We start from the raw sequence: 24,965 nt of genomic DNA on the forward strand, positions 1-24,965 counted from the left end.
TGTGTGTGTGTGTGTGACTGTGTGTGTGTGTGTGTGTCTGTGTGTGTGTGACTGTGTGTGTGTCTGTGTGTGACTGTGTGTGTGTGTGTGTGTGACTGTGTGTGTGTGTGTGTGTGTGACTGTGTGTGTGTGTGTGTGTGTGTGTGTGTGTGTGTGTGTGTGACTGTGTGTGTGTGTGTGTGTGTGACTGTGTGTGTGTGTGTGTGACTGTGTGTGTGTGTGTGCGTGTGTGACTGTGTGTGTGTGTGTGTGTGTGTGCGATTCAGTTTACATTGAGATGAGAAACATTATTGTTGTTAAACTGAAAACCTCATATAACTCCAACCTGGATTTTTTTTTTTTAAATCCTGACAAAAGTGAAAGGTCAATAAACAACAAATTCCTGGTAAAAGTGGGTCAGCCAAAATCCAGACTCATAAAATTCAGACTCATCAAATCCAGACTCATAAAATTCAGACTCATCAAATCTCAGAACAAGAAGGAAAGAGTGGGTTTGCTATGAGGACAGAATTGGCTGTCATTAAACAGCCATCTGTAGTCATCAATGGTCTATGGGTCCCTGAGGACACTGAGGAGCAATGGACCTAAGTAAGTATTTCTGTAGCCGGGCATACAATCCGTATTCATATCTGCCGTATCAATATAATATTCACAGCAATATGAAACACCACAACCCCAGTGTAAATCACTTACAGTACAAGCCAGCCATGTGCAAAATTATTTACACCAGATTTCAACACTTCAGATTTGACCCCACCGAACCCAAAACATTCGGTCAAAGATATTTTGGCAGGCACAGTCCAAGCCCAATTTAAAGTCCAGCTGCTGTTAACTACGTGGTTGAGCCGTGTGCAACTAGAAAAATCATGTTACAAAAACAAGGTGTTTTTTTTGTGTCAGAGAAAGTGCGTTAAAAAGAAGACGAGGAGGTGGCACACACACCCGGATGAAGAGCATCTTCTCTCCGACGCGATAGCGGCCCTGAGCCTGTCTCTCCACACAGAACTTATTGGGACACTTGCAGGGAGGGTCCTCGAAGATATGCTTCACCTGAGACGCACACATGCACAAACAAACATCATTAGATTAGTCCGGAGGTCAATCCAACAACCCTCCACAAAATGCATGTTAATCTTCCTAAATTCCTGGTAATCCTGATACATTCCTGGTAATCCTCCTAAATTCCTGGTAAACCTCATAAATGTCTGGTAAACCTCATAAATTCCTGGTAAACCTCATAAATTCCTGGTAAACCTCATAAATTCCTGGTAAACCTGATACATTCCTGGTAATCCTCATAAATTCCTAGTAAACCTGATACATTTCTGGTAATCATCATAAATTCCTGGTAAACCTCATAAATTCCTGGTAAACCTCATAAATTCCTGGTAAACCTCATAAATTCCTGGTAAACCTGATACATTCCTGGTAATCCTCATAAATTCCTGGTAAACCTGATACATTCCTGGTAAACCTCATAAATTCCTGGTAAACCTGATACATTCCTGGTAATCCTCATAAATTGAAAAGTTCAACGTAATTTCATGTAATTGTGTTGACCTTGTGTACTCTACTCACAGCATCATCCAGCAGCTTCCCTGTGCTCTTCTTGCTAGACGACAAGCACTTGGTTGGAGAGGGGGTTGGAGAGGGGGTTGCAGAGGGGGTTGGGGGGTTTGGAGAAGGGGAGGGAGAGAGGGATGGGGAGGGAGAGACAGGTGAGGGTGGTAGAGGTACTTTCTCCTCCTGTTCTATCTCCTTCTCCAGCTTGATAAGCCCAGGAGGCTCCACATTGTACCTAAAGATAATAGGACAACAGTTTACATTAAGGTATACATTATAGTGGCCTGGGGTCAAATACATTATAGTGGTCTAGGGTGGTCTGGGGTCAAATACATTATAGTGGTCTAGGGTGGTCTGGGGTCAAATACATTATAGTGGCCTAGGGTCAAATACATTATAGTGGCCTGGGGTCAAATACATTATAGTGGCCTGGGGTCAAATACATTATAGTGGTCTGGGGTCAAATACATTATAGTGACCTAGTGTGGTCTGGGGTCAAATACATTATAGTGGCCTGGGGTCAAATACATTACAGTGACCTAGGGTGGTCTGGGGTCAAATACATTATAGTGGTCTAGGGTGGTCTGGGGTCAAATACATTATAGTGGCCTGGGGTCAAATACATTACAGTGACCTAGGGTGGTCTGGGGTCAAATACATTATAGTGGCCTGGGGTCAAATACATTATAGTGGCCTGGTGTCAAATACATTATAGTGGCCTGGGGTCAAATACATTATAGTGGCCTGGGGTCAAATACATTATAGTGGTCTAGGGTGGTCTGGGGTCAAATACATTATAGTGGTCTAGGGTGGTCTGGGGTCAAATACATTATAGTGGCCTAGGGTCAAATACATTATAGTGGCCTGGGGTCAAATACATTATAGTGGCCTGGGGTCAAATACATTATAGTGGTCTGGGGTCAAATACATTATAGTGACCTAGGGTGGTCTGGGGTCAAATACATTATAGTGGCCTGGGGTCAAATACATTACAGTGACCTAGGGTGGTCTGGGGTCAAATACATTATAGTGGTCTAGGGTGGTCTGGGGTCAAATACATTATAGTGGCCTGGGGTCAAATACATTACAGTGACCTAGGGTGGTCTGGGGTCAAATACATTATAGTGGCCTGGGGTCAAATACATTATAGTGGCCTGGTGTCAAATACATTATAGTGGCCTGGGGTCAAATACATTATAATGGCCTGGGGTCAAATATATTATAGTGGCCTGGGGTCAAATACATTATAATGGCCTGGGGTCAAATACATTATAGTGGCCTGGGGTCAAATACATTATAGTGGCCTGGGGTCAAATACATTATAGTGGCCTGGGGTCAAATACATTATAGTGGCCTGGGGTCAAATACATTATAGTGGCCTGGGGTCAAATACATTACAGTGACCTAGGGTGGTCTGGGGTCAAATACATTATAGTGGCCTGGGGTCAAATACATTATAGTGGCCTGGGGTCAAATACATTACAGTGACCTAGGGTGGTCTGGGGTGAAATACATTATAGTGACCTAGGGTGGTCTGGGGTCAAATACATTATAGTGACCTGGGGTCAAATACATTATAATGGCCTGGGGTCAAATATATGACAGTGGTCTGGGGTCAAATCATGTATACCTCTGCATCACGGGGTTGAATTTCAGCACACTAATCATATGTACCTCTCCATCACGGGGTTGAATTTCAGCACACTAATCATATGTACCTCTCCATCACGGGGTTGAATTTCAGCACACTAATCATATGTACCTCTCCATCACGGGGTTGAATTTCAGCACACTAATCATATGTACCACTGCATCATGGGGTTGAATTTCAGCACACTAATCATATGTACCTCTCCATCACGGGGTTGAATTTCAGCACACTAATCATATGTACCTCTCCATCACGGGGTTGAATCTGTCCCACTGCTATTTCAGCAAAGTCTCTCCTCTATCTCTGTTCTAAACTAATAAAAAACATGAGCTGGTACACATCCAGAGAATTTTCATTTATTTAGAGGTGCTGACTAACGGCGAATAAACTATAAGCTATGAAGATCAAGAGAGTCGCACTCTCTCTCTATATATATATAAACTACCAATAATGTATTGGGTAAATCATCCAACGTTTCGGTATCCCTGTGCCTTCTTCTATACAATAAACTACAAATATGTTAGGAGAGGGACTACCCCACTCCTTTTGAATGTTTTCTTTACTAAATCATTTCTGAGGACATAATCAAAGGATAATTAAACTTCTACTTTAAATACATAACGCACATACAAATTCAATTAAAATTGAAAGCTTTTTAAGTGAATAATTTAAATCAAGGCAAAGAAGGAAAATCCCTTAGGGAAAGAGGGAAAACCCCTTACGGGAAAGAGGGAAAACCCCTTACGGGAAAGAGGGAAAACCTTACCGAGATGCTATCCTTCCTAGTTGTAGGAGACAGAGGCATACTTCCCGTGGCTGTTTGTGAAGAACTAAAGGGGAGAAATACATGGAAAAGAGTGCATGATCTTCACTGTGTTCCTTTGCAACACATCTCAATTACAGGGTGGTAATATTATCTCTGTCACGTTGAAACTTGCGTTATAAAGTGATGTGGGAAAGTGGTTTAAAAACTCTTACGCACATGCCAGTGGGTACAGAGAAAATGAGAAGTGTTCTTTGTGATAAGTGGTGATTGAGTTATTGATATTGGTGTGTTAGCGTGAGGTGAACATAAGTGTGAGCTCAGAACAGCTACAGAATTTTCTTTTTTTTAAAGATCAACAAGCAGCAATTTCACACAAGACTAAAAACTACATGAAATAAAATGTTCCACAGACACAGTGCCAGGCAGTAAGATGATTGATGGGCATGTGACGTGACACAGCACACCATGCGTCATGACAGCAATAGTTCTCTCCAAACCTGTTGTCGTATGCTACACCGTGATGATGCACTTTTCAATCCACCACAGAAGAAGGAAAAGAAGGGGAAAGAGAGGGAACAGGATAGTTAGCTAGCTACCCTGTTGTAACGCACCGGGCTTGTGTGACCACACTAACTAGCCTTGGATGGACAATTAAGTTCTATTCAATTACGTTCTAATAAATTCTAGTCTAATTAGTAAGTTATCCATCATTTCACCGGAATAAAACGTCCAAGGGGGCACAGCTGGTTGGGGTTGAAAGTAGAGAAGAATAAACCAATCGTCAGCCAGAAAACGGACAAGGAGAGAAAAACATGAGAATCGTCTCTACCTCCCTACCGCTGACATGACATCACTCTGGTTTAATAGGTACATACCTGCTGAGGTATCTGAGATCATCTTCACATTACGTCAGACTATAACAGCCTGAGACGTAGTTCTACAAACAGTGTAAAAGAGAACGACATAAAACTCCCCCCACTGTATCACTGCATTCTGAGTGAAACATTTACCAGAAAGTGTGTGCCCCCAGGCTTGGATTGAAGCAAATGTCATTCTGCTACCCAGGAATAGTAAAGTCCCCTTTACTGGCTAAAATAGCCGACCAATCGGCCTGTTACCAAAACCCTTGGTAAACTTTTGGGAAAAAAATTGTGTTTGACCAGATACAATGTTATTTTTGCAGTAAACAAATTGACAACAAACTTTCAGCACGGTTATAGAGAAGGACATTCAACAAGCACAGCCCTAACACAAATGACTGATGATTGGCTGAGAGAAATTGATGAAAAAAAGATAGTGGGGGGGGGGCTGTTTTGTTAGACTTCAGTGCAGCTTTTGACATTATCGATCACAGTCTGCTGCTGGAAAAACATATGTGTTATGGCTTTACACCCCCTGCTATAATGTGGATAAAGAGTTACCTGTCTAACAGCTTTAATGGAAGCCTCTCCAACATAATCCAGGTAGAATCAGGAGTTCCCCAGGGCAGCTGTCTAGGCCCATTACTTTTTTCAATCTTAACTAACGACATGCCACTGACTTTGAGTAAGGCCAGTGTGTCTATGTATGCAGATGACTCAACACTATACATGTCAGCTACTACAGTAACCTAAATGACTGTGACACTTAACAAAGAGCTGCAGTTCTGTTCAGAAGGGGTGGCAAGGAATAAATTAGTCCTAAATATTTCTAAAACTAGAAGCATTTTATTTGGGACAAATCATTCACTAAACCTCAACTAAATCTTATAGTAAATAATGGGGATATTGAGCAAGTTGAGGTGACTAAACTGCTTGGAGTAACCCTAGATTGTAAAAACATATTGATTCCACAGTAGCTAAGATGGGGAGAAGTCTGTCCATAATAAAGTGCTGCTCTGCCTTCTTAACAACACTATCAACAAGGCAGGTCCTACAGGCCCTAGTTTTGTCACACCTGGACTACTGTTCAGTCATGTGGTCATGTGCCACAAAGAGGGACTTAGGAAAATTGAATTGGCTCAGAACAGGGCAGTACAGCTGGCTCTTCGATGTACACAGAGAGCTAATATGAATAATATGCATGTCAATCTCTCCTGGCTCAAAGTGGAGGAGAGATTGACTTCATCACTAATTGTATTTATGAGAGGTATTGACATGTTGAATGTCAAGACATGGCACCAGAGGTCTCTTCACAGTCCCCAAGTCCAGAACAGACTATGGGAGGCACACAGTACTACATAGAGCCATGACTACATGGAACTCTATTCCACATCAAGTAACTGATGCAGCAGTAGAATTAGATTGTAAAAAAACAGATATAAAATACACCTTATGGAACAGTGGGGACTGTGAAGCAACACAAACATTGGCACAGACACATGCATACACACACACACATACGATAACATACGCACTATACACACACGTACACATGGATTTAGTATTGTAGATATGTGGTAGTGGTTGAGTAGGGGCCTGAGGGCACACAGTGCGTTGTGAAATCTGTGAATGTATTGTAAAAAAAAAAAAAAAAAATTTATTGTATAAACTGCCTGAATTTTGCTGCACCCCAGGAAGAGTAGCTGCAGCCTTGGCAGGAACTAATGGGGATCCATAATAAACCCCAGGAAGAGTAGCTGCTGCCTTGGCAGGAACTAATGGGGATCCATACTAAACCCCAGGAAGAGTAGCTGCTGCCTTGGCAGGAACTAATGGGGATCCATAATAAACCCCAGGAAGAGTAGCTGCTGCCTTGGCAGGAACTAATGGGGATCCATACTAAACCCCAGGAAGAGTAGCTGCTGCCTTGGCAGGAACTAATGGGGATCCATAATAAACCCCAGGAAGAGTAGCTGCTGCCTTGGCAGGAACTAATGGGGATCCATACTAAACCCCAGGAAGAGTAGCTGCTGCCTTGGCAGGAACTAATGGGGATCCATAATAAACCCCAGGAAGAGTAGCTGCTGCCTTGGCAGGAACTAATGGGGATCCATAATAAACCCCAGGAAGAGTAGCTGCAGCCTTGGCAGGAACTAATGGGGATCCATAATAAACCCCAGGAAGAGTAGCTGCAGCCTTGGCAGGAACTAATGGGGTTCCATAATAAACCCCAGGAAGAGTAGCTGCAGCCTTGGCAGGAACTAATGGGGATCCATAATAAACCCCAGGAAGAGTAGCTGCAGCCTTGGCAGGAACTAATGGGGTTCCATAATAAACCCCAGGAAGAGTAGCTGCAGCCTTGGCAGGAACTAATGGGGATCCATAATAAACCCCAGGAAGAGTAGCTGCAGCCTTGGCAGGAACTAATGGGGATCCATAATAAACCCCAGGAAGAGTAGCTGCAGCCTTGGCAGGAACTAATGGGGATCCATAATAAATACAAATACATAACATTGCCCTACTTTCTCTCTCTCCAGCTAGCTAACGCCTCACTGTCTGTCTTCACTCACTTTCACTCTGTGTTTCCTGGGACGTTCTGTACAGCGAACGACTGTTTAAAATCCACATTACTGTTCATATCATTCATCTGGTAAGCCAAGACAGTCACAGCGTTCTCAGAACATAGCCTGATGTCCAAGTGGGTATTGTGGGTGGAGTCAGGGTATTGTGGGTGGAGTCTGTGGACAACAGAAGAGGAGCTTGTGTACAGAGAGAGGAGAGGAGAAGGAGAAGGAGGAGGAGGAGAGGGAGAAGGAGAAGGAGAAGGAGAAGGAGGAGGAGGAGACGGAGAAGGAGGAGGAGGAGACGGAGAAGGAGAAGGAGAAGGAGGAGGAGGAGGAGGAGGAGAAGGAGAAGAGAGGAGATCTAAGAGATGCCTTTGTGTCTCTCTCTCTCTGCATCCCACCAGTCAGTCCACCACCCATAGACGGCAGTCTGGGTCTATCCTCCTCCCTGGAAGTGCTGCTGACAGCCTGAGGCAGATCCGGACAAGGCCATATTTAGTGTGACTTGCTTCAGAAGTCACATTCCCAATCTTCAACTTATTTGAGACGTATTATAGTTGTTATTATTATTTGGCCATATTTATTAAAGGAAACTGAAACCTGACTATCTGTGACCAGAGCGGTGTACTGTTCTCACCAGGGTTTGAGGTTAATTCCATTTCAATTTAGTGAATTCATGAAACTTTCGGAAGCATTGTTCTAGAACCTAATGAGTGGTCATTGAGATCTCTGCCATTTGTTCTGTTGTGTTCTAGAACCTATTGAGTGGTCATTGAGATCTCTGCCATTTGTTCTGTTGTGTTCTAGAACCTAATGAGTGGTCATTGAGATCTCTGCCATGTGTTCTGTTGTGTTCTAGAACCTAATGAGTGGTCATTGAGATCTCTGCCATGTGTTCTGTTGTGTTCTAGAACCTAATGAGTGGTCATTGAGATCTCTGCCATTTGTTCTGTTGTGTTCTAGAACCTAATGAGTGGTCATTGAGATCTCTGCCATGTGTTCTGTTGTGTTCTAGAACCTAATGAGTGGTCATTGAGATCTCTGTCATGTGTTCTGTTGTGTTCTAGAACCTAATGAGTGGTCATTGAGATCTCTGCCATGTGTTCTGTTGTGTTCTAGAACCTAATGAGTGGTCATTGAGATCTCTGCCATGTGTTCTGTTGTGTTCTAGAACCTAATGAGTGGTCATTGAGATCTCTGTCATGTGTTCTGTTGTGTTCTAGAACCTAATGAGTGGTCATTGAGATCTCTGCCATGTGTTCTGTTGTGTTCTAGAACCTAATGAGTGGTCATTGAGATCTCTGCCATGTGTTCTGTTGTGTTCTAGAACCTAATGAGTGGTCATTGAGATCTCTGCCATGTGTTCTATTGTGTTCTAGAACCTAATGAGTGGTCATTGAGATCTCTGCCATGTGTTCTGTTGTGTTCTAGAACCTAATGAGTGGTCATTGAGATCTCTGTCATGTGTTCTGTTGTGTTCTAGAACCTAATGAGTGGTCATTGAGATCTCTGCCATGTGTTCTGTTGTGTTCTAGCTTGCAAGAGAATCAAAACAGAGCATTAAAATGCATACTGACATGCATCCGTACTCACCCAGTCCCTCAGACTCAAACAGGCAGGTCTCTCCCACCCCCACCTGACGACACCAGGTCAGGAAGTTAGCTGTGTTGTCCCTGGCGAAGAAGGACCCGGAGGGCGCACTGGCACGACACGGGATCCTCCGGCATGGGATGGCCTGGTGGAGGGAGACATTAGAAGAAAATAGATTCCTTTTTGTGAGAAATGGAAGTGCCCCTGGTTGGAAGGAGAGCTTGCTCAAGGTTACAATGGCAATGGAGACACATTAGGAAGAGATAGACATTTACATTTGAGTCATTATCCAAACTTACCTTAGTGAGTTCATACATTTTCATACTTTGCCCCGTACTGGTCCCCCATGGGAATCAAACCCATAACCCTGGCATTGCAAGCACCATCCTCTGCCAACTGAGCCACACGGGACCCCAAACACCAACCACAATATCAGTTGGTGCTTTTTTGTAAATAGCAACTTATTAATACAAAGCAACGTCACAGACAATTGTCTCGGCGGGTATCCTAGAGGCTGGAGAGGCGGACCAGCAGCCCTCCATCCAGGGATGCTGTACCCTGACTGACCCTGTACCTCTCAACATGTGTGTGTGTGTCTGAGGGCGTAAGGAAAAAAGGCTGTTTCTGTTTTCATCAAATGGACAATAAAATATCTATTGTATTCTCAACAGAACAGCAAGGCTGTGATAGTGATATTCTGTAATGATTTATCCCCAAAAGGGGGGGAAAGATTTTCAGACAGTGACCACAAACTGTAGCTACATGGCCGACTGTAGTCCATCAGGCCCAACAGAAGTTGCTCGGACTTCATTGTTCCTTTCAGAGAAAAGACAGTCCTTGTTAATTCACTCTCAGTCTCAGATCAAATCTGAGCTTCCCATCCCCCAACCCCCAGTCAGTTGGATTCCCATCAGAACACACTATAACCATCTACCCCCATACACTTATGTCTATCCCTAGTACATATGCCGCCTGTCGTTTCCAGATTTCTTCTCCATATGTTGAGGGGCTCTGGTTTCAGCTCTGGATCGAGGAACTTTTCCTTTCGCAGATCAATATTGTAGATGACGGCTGGGGGGGAAACCGAGAGAGGGAGAGAGAGATGGAGAGGAGGAGGAGGAGGAGGAGGTCTAGACTAATACTACACCAGGCCTGGCCTGGTATGGGAGAGAGGGATGGGAGGAGGATGGGAGGAGGGGAGGAGGTCTAGACTACTACTGCACCAAGCCTGGCCTGGTATGGGAGAGAGGGATGGAGGGGAGGAGGAGGGGAGGAGGGCTAGACTACTACTGCACCAGGTCTGGTCTGGTCTGGGAAAGAGGGATGGGGGGAGGAGGGGAGGAGGTCTAGACTACTACTACACCAGGCCTGGTCTGGTGTGGGAGAGAGGGATGGGGAGGAGGATGGGAGGAGGGGAGGAGGTCTAGACTACTACTGCACCAAGCCTGGCCTGGTATGGGAGAGAGGGGTGGAGGGGAGGAGGAGGGGAGGAGGAGGAGGGCACGAGGGCTAGACTCCTACTGCACCAGGCCTGGTCTGGTATGGGAGAGAGGGATGGAAGGGAGGAGGAGGGGAGGAGGAGGAGGGCACGAGGGCTAGACTACTACTGCACCAGGCCTGGTATGGGAGAGAGGGATGGAGGGGAGGAGGAGGGGAGGAGGAGGAGGGCACGAGGGCTAGACTACTACTGCACCAGGCCTGGTCTGGTCTGGTATGGGAGAGAGGGATGGAAGGGAGGAGGAGGGGAGGAGGGCACGAGGGCACGAGGGCTAGACTACTACTGCACCAGGTCTGGTCTGGTCTGGGAGAGAGGGATGGGGAGGAGGATGGGAGGAGGTCTAGACTACTACTACACCAGGTCTGGTCTGGTCTGGTTTGACTTGAGGATCAAATGACACTTGAGGCTACACACAGGCAGCAGCCCCCCACCAAACCTGGGTTCAAATGCTATTTGAAAATCTATTCAAATGATGTATCTGTGCTTGATTGGGTTTGCCTGGCTCGATGGAACCAATTGAATAGTTCCAAAACCGCAATTGGGACTCCAGGCAGGCTTAAAGTAAATACGTAAAGTATTTTAACAATTTCAAATAATTTTTGAACCCCGGTTTCAGGTCTGCCCCCCACACGATGGGGCCTGGGCTGCGATGAGGTAGATTTATGCTCCTTGCTATGGTTTAATACAGGATGTGTGCGTCTCCGAGCTGAGAGAAAGGGTTTGCGTCCCTAATGGCACCCTATTCCCTATATAGTGCACTACCTTTGACTGGCTCTGGTCAAAAGTGGTGACCTATATAGGGAATAGGGTGCCATTTGGTGATGCAGTCAAAGAAAGGTACAATGAGGTCATGGTGGAAAAATGCAGTGTTTTCTTTCAATCCAGGCTCTTCTAGTTGGCTCCTCTCTGGGAGGGACTCTCTACCTTTCTCCTTTCATTCCAGGCTCTCCTCGCTGGCTCCTCTCTGGGAGGGACTCTCTGCCTTTCTCCTTTCATTCCAGGCTCTCCTAGCTGGCTCCTCTCTGGGAGGGACTCTCTGCCTTTCTCCTTTCATTCCAGGCTCTCCTAGCTGGCTCCTCTCTGGGAGGGACTCTCTGCCTTTCTCCTTTCATTCCAGGCTCTCCTAGCTGGCTCCTCTCTGGGAGGGACTCTCTGCCTTTCTCCTTTCATTCCAGGCTCTCCTCACTGGCTCCTCTCTGGGAGGGACTCTCTGCCTTTCTCCTTTCATTCCAGGCTCTCCTAGTTGGCTCCTCTCTGGGAGGGACTCTCTGCCTTTCTCCTTTCATTCCAGGCTCTCCTAGCTGGCTCCTCTCTGGGAGGGACTCTCTGCCTTTCTCCTTTCATTCCAGGCTCTTCTAGTTGGCTCCTCTCTGGGAGGGACTCTCTGCCTTTCTCCTTTCATTCCAGGCTCTCCTAGCTGGCTCCTCTCTGGGAGGGACTCTCTGCCTTTCTCCTTTCATTCCAGGCTCTCCTCGCTGGCTCCTCTCTGGGAGGGACTCTCTGCCTTTCTCCTTTCATTCCAGGCTCTCCTAGCTGGCTCCTCTCTGGGAGGGACTCTCTGCCTTTCTCCTTTCATTCCAGGCTCTCCTCGCTGGCTCCTCTCTGGGAGGGACTCTCTGCCTTTCTCCTTTCATTCCAGGCTCTCCTCGCTGGCTCCTCTCTGGGAGGGACTCTCTGCCTTTCTCCTTTCATTCCAGGCTCTCCTAGTTGGCTCCTCTCTGGGAGGGACTCTCTGCCTTTCTCCTTTCATTCCAGGCTCTCCTAGTTGGCTCCTCTCTGGGAGGGACTCTCTGCCTTTCTCCTTTCATTCCAGGCTCTCCTAGCTGGCTCCTCTCTGGGAGGGACTCTCTGCCTTTCTCCTTTCATTCCAGGCTCTCCTAGTTGGCTCCTCTCTGGGAGGGACTCTCTGCCTTTCTCCTTTCATTCCAGGCTCTCCTAGTTGGCTCCTCTCTGGGAGGCACTCTCTGCCTTTCTCCTTTCATTCCAGGCTCTCCTAGCTGGCTCCTCTCTGGGAGGGACTCTCTGCTTTTCTCCTTTGGAGATGGTAATCTGTATAGTTAGTATTTAGTATGGATGGAGATGGTAATCTGTATAGTTAGTATTTAGTATGGATGGAGATGGTAATCTGTATATTTAGTATGGATGGAGATGGTAATCTGTATAGTTAGTATGGATGGAGATGGTAATCTGTATATTTAGTATGGATGGAGATGGTAATCTGTATATTTAGTATGGATGGAGATGGTAATCTGTATAGTTAGTATGGATGGAGATGGTAATCTGTATATTTAGTATGGATGGAGATGGTAATCTGTATATTTAGTATGGATGGAGATGGTAATCTGTATAGTTAGTATGGATGGAGATGGTAATCTGTATAGTTAGTATTTAGTATGGGTGGAGATGGTAATCTGTATAGTTAGTATGGGTGGAGATGGTAATCTGTATATTTAGTATGGATGGAGATGGTAATCTGTATAGTTAGTATTTAGTATGGATGGAGATGGTAATCTGTATAGTTAGTATTTAGTATGGATGGAGATGGTAATCTGTATATTAGTATGGATGGAGATGGTAATCTGTGTAGTTAGTATTTAGTATGGATGGAGATGGTAATCTGTATATTTAGTATGGATGGAGATGGTAATCTGTATATTTAGTATGGGTGGAGATGGTAATCTGTATATTTAGTATGGATGGAGATGGTAATCTGTATAGTTAGTATTTAGTATGGATGGAGATGGTAATCTGTATATTTAGTATGGATGGAGATGGTAATCTGTATAGTTAGTATTTAGTATGGATGGAGATGGTAATCTGTATAGTCAGTATGGATGGAGATGGTAATCTGTATATTTAGTATTTAGTATGGATGGAGATGGTAATCTGTATATTCAGTATGGATGGAGATGGTAATCTGTATATTTAGTATTTAGTATGGATGGAGATGGTAATCTGTATATTTAGTATGGGTGGAGATGGTAATCTGTATATTTAGTATGGATGGAGATGGTAATCTGTATATTTAGTATTTAGTATGGATGGAGATGGTAATCTGTATATTCAGTATGGATGGAGATGGTAATCTGTATAGTTAGTATTTAGTATGGATGGAGATGGTAATCTGTATAGTAAGTATTTAGTATGGATGGAGATGGTAATCTGTATATTTAGTATGGATGGAGATGGTAATCTGTATAGTTAGTATTTAGTATGGATGGAGATGGTAATCTGTATATTTAGTATGGATGGAGATGGTAATCTGTATATTTAGTATTTAGTATGGATGGAGATGGTAATCTGTATATTCAGTATGGATGGAGATGGTAATCTGTATATTTAGTATTTAGTATGGATGGAGATGGTAATCTGTATATTTAGTATGGGTGGAGATGGTAATCTGTATATTTAGTATGGATGGAGATGGTAATCTGTATATTTAGTATGGATGGAGATGGTAATCTGTATATTTAGTATGGATGGAGATGGTAATCTGTATATTTAGTATTTAGTATGGATGGAGATGGTAATCTGTATATTCAGTATGGATGGAGATGGTAATCTGTATATTTAGTATGGATGGAGATGGTAATCTGTATAGTTAGTATTTAGTATGGATGGAGATGGTAATCTGTATAGTTAGTATGGATGGAGATGGTAATCTGTATAGTTAGTATGGATGGAGATGGTAATCTGTATAGTTAGTATTTAGTATGGATGGAGATGGTATTCTGTATAGTTAGTATGGATGGAGATGGTAATCTGTATATTTAGTATGGATGGAGATGGTAATCTGTATATTTAGTATGGATGGAGATGGTAATCTGTATAGTTAGTATTTAGTATGGATGGAGATGGTAATCTGTATATTTAGTATGGATGGAGATGGTAACCTGTATATTTAGTATGGATGGAGATGGTAACCTGTATATTTAGTATGGATGGAGATGGTAATCTGTATAGTTAGTATTTAGTATGGGTGGAGATGGTAATCTGTATATTTAGTATGGATGGAGATGGTAACCTGTATATTTAGTATGGATGGAGATGGTAACCTGTATATTTAGTATGGATGGAGATGGTAATCTGTATAGTTAGTATTTAGTATGGATGGAGATGGTAATCTGTATAGTTAGTATGGATGGAGATGGTAATCTGTATAGTTAGTATTTAGTATGGGTGGAGATGGTAATCTGTATATTTAGTATGGATGGAGATGGTAATCTGTATAGTTAGTATGGATGGAGATGGTAATCTGTATAGTTAGTATTTAGTATGGGTGGAGATGGTAATCTGTATATTAAGTATGGATGGAGATGGTAATCTGTATAGTTAGTATGGATGGAGATGGTAATCTGTATATTTAGTATGGATGGAGATGGTAATCTGTATATTCAGTATGGATGGAGATGGTAATCTGTATAGTTAGTATGGATGGAGATGGTAATCTGTATAGTTAGTATTTAGTATGGGTGGAGATGGTAATCTGTATATTTAGTATGGATGGAGATGGTAATCTGTATATTTAGTATGGATGGAGATGGTAATCTGTATAGTTAGTATGGATGGAGATGGTAATCTGTATAGTTAGTATGGATGGAGATGGTAATCTGTATAGTTAGTATTTAGTATGGATGGAGATGGTAATCTGTATAGTTAGTATGGATGGAGATGGTAATCTGTATATTTAGTATGGATGGAGATGGTAATCTGTATATTTAGTATGGATGGAGATGGTAATCTGTATAGTTAGTATTTAGTATGGATGGAGATGGTAATCTGTATAGTTAGTATGGATGGAGATGGTAATCTGTATAGTTAGTATTTAGTATGGGTGGAGATGGTAATCTGTATAGTTAGTATGGATGGAGATGGTAATCTGTATATTTAGTATGGGTGGAGATGGTAATCTGTATATTTAGTATGGATGGAGATGGTAACCTGTATATTTAGTATTTAGTATGGATGGAGATGGTAATCTGTATAGTTAGTATGGATGGAGATGGTAATCTGTATAGTTAGTATTTAGTATGGATGGAGATGGTAATCTGTATAGTTAGTATGGATGGAGATGGTAATCTGTATATTTAGTATGGATGGAGATGGTAATCTGTATAGTTAGTATGGATGGAGATGGTAATCTGTATATTTAGTATGGATGGAGATGGTAATCTGTATATTTAGTATTTAGTATGGATGGAGATGGTAATCTGTATAGTTAGTATGGATGGAGATGGTAATCTGTATATTTAGTATGGATGGAGATGGTAATCTGTATATTTAGTATGGATGGAGATGGTAATCTGTATATTAAGTATGGATGGAGATGGTAATCTGTATAGTTAGTATTTAGTATGGATGGAGATGGTAATCTGTATATTTAGTATGGATGGAGATGGTAATCTGTATATTTAGTATGGATGGAGATGGTAATCTGTATAGTTAGTATGGATGGAGATGGTAATCTGTATAGTTAGTATTTAGTATGGATGGAGATGGTAATCTGTATATTCAGTATGGATGGAGATGGTAATCTGTATATTTAGTATGGATGGAGATGGTAATCTGTATAGTTAGTATTTAGTATGGATGGAGATGGTAATCTGTATATTTAGTATGGATGGAGATGGTAATCTGTATATTAAGTATGGATGGAGATGGTAATCTGTATAGTTAGTATTTAGTATGGATGGAGATGGTAATCTGTATATTTAGTATGGATGGACATGGTAATCTGTGTATTTAGTATGGATGGAGATGGTAATCTGTATAGTTAGTATTTAGTATGGATGGAGATGGTAATCTGTATATTTAGTATTTAGTATGGATGGAGATGGTAATCTGTATAGTTAGTATTTAGTATGGATGGAGATGGTAATCTGTATAGTTAGTATTTAGTATGGATGGAGATGGTAATCTGTATATTTAGTATGGATGGAGATGGTAATCTGTATAGTTAGTATTTAGTATGGATGGAGATGGTAATCTGTATATTTAGTATGGATGGAGATGGTAATGTGTATAGTTAGTATGGATGGAGATGGTAATCTGTATATTTAGTATGGATGGAGATGGTAATCTGTATATTTAGTATGGATGGAGATGGTAATCTGTATATTTAGTATGGGTGGAGATGGTAATCTGTATAGTTAGTATTTAGTATGGGTGGAGATGGTAATCTGTATATTTAGTATGGGTGGAGATGGTAATCTGTATAGTTAGTATTTAGTATGGGTGGAGATGGTAATCTGTATATTTAGTATGGATGGAGATGGTAATCTGTATAGTTAGTATTTAGTATGGATGGAGATGGTAATCTGTATATTTAGTATGGATGGAGATGGTAATCTGTATATTTAGTATGGATGGAGATGGTAATCTGTATATTTAGCATGGATGGAGATGGTAATCTGTATAGTTAGTATTTAGTATGGATGGAGATGGTAATCTGTATAGTTAGTATGGATGGAGATGGTAATCTGTATAGTTAGTATGGATGGAGATGGTAATCTGTATAGTTAGTATGGATGGAGATGGTAATCTGTATATTTAGTATTTAGTATGGATGGAGATGGTAATCTGTATATTTAGTATTTAGTATGGATGGAGATGGTAATCTGTATATTTAGTATGGATGGAGATGGTAATCTGTATATTTAGTATTTAGTATGGATGGAGATGGTAATCTGTATAGTTAGTATTTAGTATGGATGGAGATGGTAATCTGTATATTAGTATGGATGGAGATGGTAATCTGTATATTTAGTATGGATGGAGATGGTAATCTGTATATTTAGTATTTAGTATGGATGGAGATGGTAATCTGTATAGTTAGTATGGATGGAGATGGTAATCTGTATATTTAGTATGGATGGAGATGGTAATCTGTATATTTAGTATGGATGGAGATGGTAATCTGTATAGTTAGTATGGATGGAGATGGTAATCTGTATAGTTAGTATTTAGTATGGATGGAGATGATAATCTGTATATTAAGTATGGATGGAGTTGATAATCTGTATATTTAGTATGGATGGAGATGGTAATCTGTATATTTAGTATGGATGGAGATGGTAATCTGTATATTTAGTATGGATGGAGATGGTAATCTGTATAGTTAGTATTTAGTATGGATGGAGATGGTAATCTGTATAGTTAGTATTTAGTATGGATGGAGATGGTAATCTGTATATTTAGTATGGATGGAGATGGTAATCTGTATAGTTAGTATGGATGGAGATGGTAATCTGTATAGTTAGTATTTAGTATGGATGGAGATGGTAATCTGTAGATTTAGTATGGATGGAGATGGTAATCTGTATATTTAGTATGGATGGAGATGGTAATCTGTATATTTAGTATGGATGGAGATGGTAATCTGTATAGTTAGTATTTAGTATGGATGGAGATGGTAATCTGTATAGTTAGTATTTAGTATGGATGGAGATGGTAATCTGTATATTTAGTATGGATGGAGATGGTAATCTGTATATTCAGTATGGATGGAGATGGTAATCTGTATATTTAGTATGGATGGAGATGGTAATCTGTATAGTTAGTATTTAGTATGGATGGAGATGGTAATCTGTATATTTAGTATTTAGTATGGATGGAGATGGTAATCTGTATATTTAGTATGGATGGAGATGGTAATCTGTATATTTAGTATGGATGGAGATGGTAATCTGTATAGTTAGTATGGATGGAGATGGTAATCTGTATAGTTAGTATTTAGTATGGATGGAGATGGTAATCTGTATAGTTAGTATTTAGTATGGATGGAGATGGTAATCTGTATATTTAGTATGGATGGAGATGGTAATCTGTATATTCAGTATGGATGGAGATGGTAATCTGTATATTTAGTATGGATGGAGATGGTAATCTGTATAGTTAGTATTTAGTATGGATGGAGATGGTAATCTGTATAGTTAGTATGGATTTGAGATGGTAATCTGTATAGTTAGTATGGATGGAGATGGTAATCTGTATAGTTAGTATTTAGTATGGATGGAGATGGTAATCTGTATATTTAGTATGGATGGAGATGGTAATCTGTATATTTAGTATGGATGGAGATGGTAATCTGTATAGTTAGTATGGATGGAGATGGTAATCTGTATATTTAGTATGGATGGAGATGGTAATCTGTATATTTAGTATTTAGTATGGATGGAGATGGTAATCTGTATATTAAGTATGGATGGAGATGGTAATCTGTATATTTAGTATGGATGGAGATGGTAATCTGTATATTTAGTATGGATGGAGATGGTAATCTGTATAGTTAGTATTTAGTATGGATGGAGATGGTAATCTGTATATTTAGTATGGATGGAGATGGTAATCTGTATATTTAGTATGGATGGAGATGGTAATCTGTATAGTTAGTATGGATGGAGATGGTAATCTGTATATTTAGTATGGATGGAGATGGTAATCTGTATATTTAGTATTTAGTATGGATGGAGATGGTAATCTGTATATTTAGTATGGATGGAGATGGTAATCTGTATAGTTAGTATGGATGGAGATGGTAATCTGTATATTTAGTATGGATGGAGATGGTAATCTGTATATTTAGTATTTAGTATGGATGGAGATGGTAATCTGTATATTAAGCATGGATGGAGATGGTAATCTGTATATTTAGTATGGATGGAGATGGTAATCTGTATAGTTAGTATGGGTGGAGATGGTAATCTGTATATTAGTATGGATGGAGATGGTAATCTGTATATTAGTATGGATGGAGATGGTAATCTGTATATTTAGTATGGATGGAGATGGTAATCTGTATAGTTAGTATTTAGTATGGATGGAGATGGTAATCTGTATAGTTAGTATTTAGTATGGATGGAGATGGTAATCTGTATATTTAGTATGGATGGAGATGGTAATCTGTATATTTAGTATGGATGGAGATGGTAATCTGTATAGTTAGTATTTAGTATGGATGGAGATGGTAATCTGTATAGTTAGTATTTAGTATGGATGGAGATGGTAATCTGTATATTTAGTATGGATGGAGATGGTAATCTGTATATTTAGTATGGATGGAGATGGTAATCTGTATAGTAAGTATTTAGTATGGATGGAGATGGTAATCTGTATATTTAGTATGGATGGAGATGGTAATCTGTATAGTTAGTATTTAGTATGGATGGAGATGGTAATCTGTATAGTTAGTATTTAGTATGGATGGAGATGGTAATCTGTATATTTAGTATGGATGGAGATGGTAACCTGTATATTTAGTATGGATGGAGATGGTAATCTGTATATTTAGTATGGATGGAGATGGTAATCTGTATATTTAGTATGGATGGAGATGGTAATCTGTATATTTAGTATGGATGGAGATGGTAATCTGTATATTTAGTATTTAGTATGGATGGAGATGGTAATCTGTATATTTAGTATTTAGTATGGATGGAGATGGTAATCTGTATATTAAGTATGGATGGAGATGGTAATCTGTATATTTAGTATGGATGGAGATGGTAATCTGTATAGTTAGTATGGGTGGAGATGGTAATCTGTATATTAGTATGGATGGAGATGGTAATCTGTATATTAGTATGGATGGAGATGGTAATCTGTATATTTAGTATGGATGGAGATGGTAATCTGTATAGTTAGTATTTAGTATGGATGGAGATGGTAATCTGTATAGTTAGTATTTAGTATGGATGGAGATGGTAATCTGTATAGTTAGTATGGATGGAGATGGTAATCTGTATAGTTAGTATGGATGGAGATGGTAATCTGTATATTTCGTAATTATGTATGGATGGAGATGGGAACCAATAATTCCAGATCTTAAAATCAAACATCTTAAAGGTTTTCTGCTGGGAAACGATAGACAGCTCTACATCAGCAGCTCTTTATCAACAGCTCTATATCAACAGCTCTATATCGACAGCTCTATATCGACAGCTCTATATCGACAGCTCTACATCAACAGCTCTACATCGACAGCTCTATATCGACGGCTCTACAGCTCTACATCTATTTCAACAGCTCTATATCAACAGCTCTATATCAACAGCTCTATATCAACAGCTCTATATCAACAGCTCTATCAACAACTATATCAACAGCTCTATATCAACAGCTCTATATCAACAGCTCTATATCAACAGTGCTATATCAACAGCTCTATATCAACAGCTCTATATTCACAGCTCTGTATCAACAGCTCTATATTCACAGCTCTTTATCAACAGCTCTATATCAACAGCTCTATATCAACAGCTCTATATCAACAGGTCTATATCAACAGGTCTATGTCAACAGCTCTATATCAACAGCTCTATATCAACAGCTCTATATTCGCAGCTCTATATTCACAGCTCTATATTCACAGCTCTTTATCAACAGCTCTATATTCACAGCTCTGTATCAACAGCTCTATATCAACAGCTCTTTATCAACAGCTCTATATCAACAGCTCTATATCAACAGCTCTATATCAACAGCTAGTATATCAACAGCTTTTATATCCCACTAGTTTTATTACATCGTTCCAAATACAGAGAGGACTTCAAAGCTTTAGCTCAAACTGCTCCAAACTACTCCGGTTTAATCCGGTTTAATCCGGTTTGGAGCAGTTTGGAGCTATAACTTTGAAGTCTTCTCTGAATCTGAGTAGAGATGACTGGGCCTTTTAAAACCAAACTGTTCTGAGTCTGAGCAGAGATTACTTTTAAAAGTAATAATTTAAAAATAATTGCAGGAGACACTGTGTAACTTCAGATTGTTTAAATGAAATAAAATAAAAAGCCATGTGAAATAATGAATTGACAAGTCTTGGAGAGAAATTGCCCCCCAGGTATCCTGTGCAACTCAGGTATAAGTAATAAGCCTGAACTGACTGACTGGCTGACTGATTGGCTAGCTGACTGACTGACTGACTGGCTGACTGGCTAGCTAGCTGACTGGCTGACTGGCTAGCTGGCTAGCTGACTGGCTGACTGATTGGCTAGCTGGCTGACTGGCTGACTGACTGGCTAGCTGGCTGACTGACTGGCTGACTGGCTAGCTGGCTGACTGACTGGCTGACTGGCTAGCTGGCTGACTGACTGGCTGACTGGCTAGCTGGCTGACTGGCTGACTGACTGGCTGACTGGCTAGCTGACTGGCTGACTGACTGGCTACCTGGCTGACTGACTGGCTGACTGGCTAGCTGACTGACTGGCTGACTGGCTAACTGACTGGCTGACTGGCTGACTGGCTAGCTGGCTGGCTGACTGACTGGCTAGCTGGTTGACTGGCTGACTGACTGGCTAGCTGGTTGACTGGCTGACTGACTGGCTAGCTGACTGACTGGCTGACTGGCTAACTGACTGGCTGACTGGCTGACTGGCTAGCTGGCTGGCTGACTGACCAGCTGACTGGCTAGCTGACTGACTGGCTGACTGGCTAGCTGGCTGACTGGCTGACTGGCTAGCTGGCTGACTGGCTGGCTGACTGGCTAGCTGACTGACTGGCTAGATGACTGACTGGCTGGCTGACTGGCTAGCTGGCTGACTGGCTGGCTGACTGACTGGCTGACTGACTGGCTGGCTGACTGGCCGGCTGACTGGCTGGCCGACTACCTTTCAAGTCCAGTCTCTATCCAAACATGATCTATTGACCTCAGAGATACAAATATTTCCCCTATTTTCTTTTAGGGGGAGTGAACAGAATTTCTAGGTCAGACAAGCCCAAATAAACCCAAGCCAGTTTCTCCAGAGTTCCTGTCTCTGTCTCTCTCTCCCTCCCCCTGTCCCTCAGTCTCTCTCTCCCTCAGTGTCTCCCTCCCTCCCCCTCTCCCTCAGTCTCTCTCTCCCTCGTCTCTCCCTCAGTCTCTCTCTCCCTCCCCCTTTCCCTCAGTCTCTCACTCCCTCCCCCTCTCCCTCCCTCCCCCTCTCCCTCAGTCTCTCCCTCCCTCCCCCTCTCCCTCAGTCTCTCACTCCCTCCCCCTCTCCCTCAGTCTCTCTCTCCCTCCCCCTCTCCCTCAGTCTCTCTCTCCCTCCCCCTCTCCCTCAGTCTCTCCCTCCGTCCCTTTCTCTCTCTTTCCTAGATCAATAGACTGCTCTATATTCACAAGGGGCCTCCCTACGGCCATTGACCTCAAGTAATTCCACACATCTGTGCTACTAGCTGATCTACTCACACCAGCATCAGGAGACCCACCACCAGCTGCCCTGTAATGGCTCAGACCAGCATCAGGAGACCCATCACCAGCAGCCCTGTAACAGACTACCACCAGCATCAGGAGACCCATCACCAGCAGCCCTGTAACAGACTACCACCAGCATCAGGAGACCCATCACCAGCAGCCCTGTAACAGACTACCACCAGCATCAGGAGACCCATCACCAGCAGCCCTGTAACAGACTACCACCAGCATCAGGAGACCCACCACCAGCAGCCCTGTAACAGACTACCACCAGCATCAGGAGACCCACCACCAGCAGCCCTGTAACAGACTACCACCAGCATCAGGAGACCCATCACCAGCAGCTCTGTAACAGACTACCACCGGCATCAGGAGACCCATCACCAGCAGCCCTGTAACAGACTACCACCAGCATCAGGAGACCCACCACCAGCTGCCCTGTAATGGCTCAGACCAGCATCAGGAGACCCACCACCAGCTGCCCTGTAATGGCTCAGACCAGCATCAGGAGACCCACCACCAGCTGCCCTGTAATGGCTCAGACCTCTGTTAAAATACTATTTGAAGTCATTCAAATACTTTGAGCGTTTGCTTTCGTCTGCCTGGAGTGCCAGATGGGCGGAGTTTGCACTTTTGCAACCTGTATTCTATTTCTAGATTATATTGGTTCCAACCTGTATTCTATTTCTAGATTCTATTGGTTCCAACCTGTATTCTATTTCTAGATTATATTGGTTCCAACCTGTATTTGTCACGTTCCTGACCTGTTTTCTGTTGTTTTGTATGTGTGTGATGGTCAGGGCGTGAGTTTTGGGTGGGCAGTCTATGTTTTCCGTTTCTATGTTGGTTTTGGGTTGCCTGGTATGGCTCTTGATTAGAGGCAGGTGTTTTGCGTTTTCCTCTAATTGAGAGTCATATTAAGGTAGGAGGTCCTCACTGTTTGTTTGTGGGTGATTGTCTCCTGTGTCAGTATGTTACGCCACACAGGACTGTTCCGGTTTTTGTTAGTTCGTTCGTTTTATGTCGTCTGTTTTCCTGGTTCATGCGTTCTTCACGTTGTATGTAAGTTCGTGTCCAGGTCTGTCTACATTCGTTTATTTATTTTGTAATTATTCAAGTGTTTGTCGTGTTTTTCCGTTTTGTCTATTAAATCATTATGTATTCACAACCCGCTGCATTTTGGTCAAATCCCTGCTACTCCACTTCGGATGAGGAGAAGGAGGAAGCCCGTTACAGTATTCTATTACTTGATTCTATTGGTTCCAACCTGTATTCTATTTCTAGATTCTATTGGTTCCAGCCTGTATTCTATTACTTGATTCTATTGGTTCCAACCTGTATTCTATTTCTAGATTCTATTGGTTCCAACCTGTATTCTATTTCTAGATTCTATTGGTTCCAACCTGTATTCTATTACTTGATTCTATTGGTTCCAACCTGTATTCTATTTCTAGATTCTATTGGTTCCAACCTGTATTCTATTTCTAGATTCTATTGGTTCCAACCTGTATTCTATTTCTAGATTCTATTGGTTCCAACCTGTATTCTATTGGTTCCAACCTGTATTCTATTTCTAGATTCTATTTGTTCCAACCTGTATTCTATTTCTAGATTCTATTGGTTCCAACCTGTATTCTATTTCTAGATTCTATTGGTTCCAACCTGTATTCTATTTCTAGATTCTATTGGTTCCAACCTGTATTCTATTTCTAGATTCTATTGGTTCCATTACACCAGGCAAGCTCAATCAAGCCCAGCTAAATGACTCCAAATTATTTCAAATACAATTTGAACACTATTGAAAATGTACAATGTAAACTTCATGCTTGGTGTATTTCCCATCAAGGATTGAAACAAAGTCAACCCGTTTCTGTCATTAGTCTATTCGTATGAAACAGCACGGTCAGAGTTTAACAAGCTATACAGTACCTTCCCATACAGTTTAACAAGCTATACAGTACCTTCCCATACAGTTTAACAAGCTATACAGTACCTTCCCATACAGTTTAACAAGCTATACAGTACCTTCCCATACAGTTTAACAAGCTATACAGTACCTTCCTATACAGTTATTCTCACTCTAACTTCCAGCATATGGCCTCTACTCAAATATGGGGCCCCAGAATGAGGACAGCTTGTACCAATAGCTATATACAGCCATGGTATGACATACCACAGACCTTGCAGAAACAGACTTACTCAAATACCTTTAAAAAAGAGACATTTTGCCGAAGACTCACTAACCACGAAACTGGCCTATCGGGTCATGAAATATCAGTTGCTGCAGGACTACTAGTCTCTTATGTG

The 24,965-nt window shown here is 41.7% G+C and overlaps 1 protein-coding gene across 1 annotated transcript in view; it reads right to left on the reverse strand.

The window, feature by feature from the left end:
• Positions 1 to 406: 406 nt before the first annotated feature.
• Positions 407 to 24,965, reverse strand: part of LOC129861852 (growth arrest-specific protein 2-like) — an 80,007-nt gene continuing 55,448 nt past the window's right edge. Inside the window, exons 4-7 of the mRNA XM_055932992.1 lie at positions 8,998 to 9,139; positions 3,981 to 4,044; positions 1,579 to 1,798; positions 407 to 1,050 (exon numbers count right to left, since the gene is read on the reverse strand). Coding sequence (XP_055788967.1) covers positions 865 to 1,050; positions 1,579 to 1,798; positions 3,981 to 4,044; positions 8,998 to 9,139 — 612 coding nt within the window. The 3' untranslated portion in view covers positions 407 to 864. The remainder of the gene's footprint in view (positions 1,051 to 1,578; positions 1,799 to 3,980; positions 4,045 to 8,997; positions 9,140 to 24,965) is intronic.

Source organism: Salvelinus fontinalis, chromosome 9 (genome assembly GCF_029448725.1).
Source record: "Salvelinus fontinalis isolate EN_2023a chromosome 9, ASM2944872v1, whole genome shotgun sequence".
Lineage (NCBI taxonomy): Eukaryota > Metazoa > Chordata > Actinopteri > Salmoniformes > Salmonidae > Salvelinus > Salvelinus fontinalis.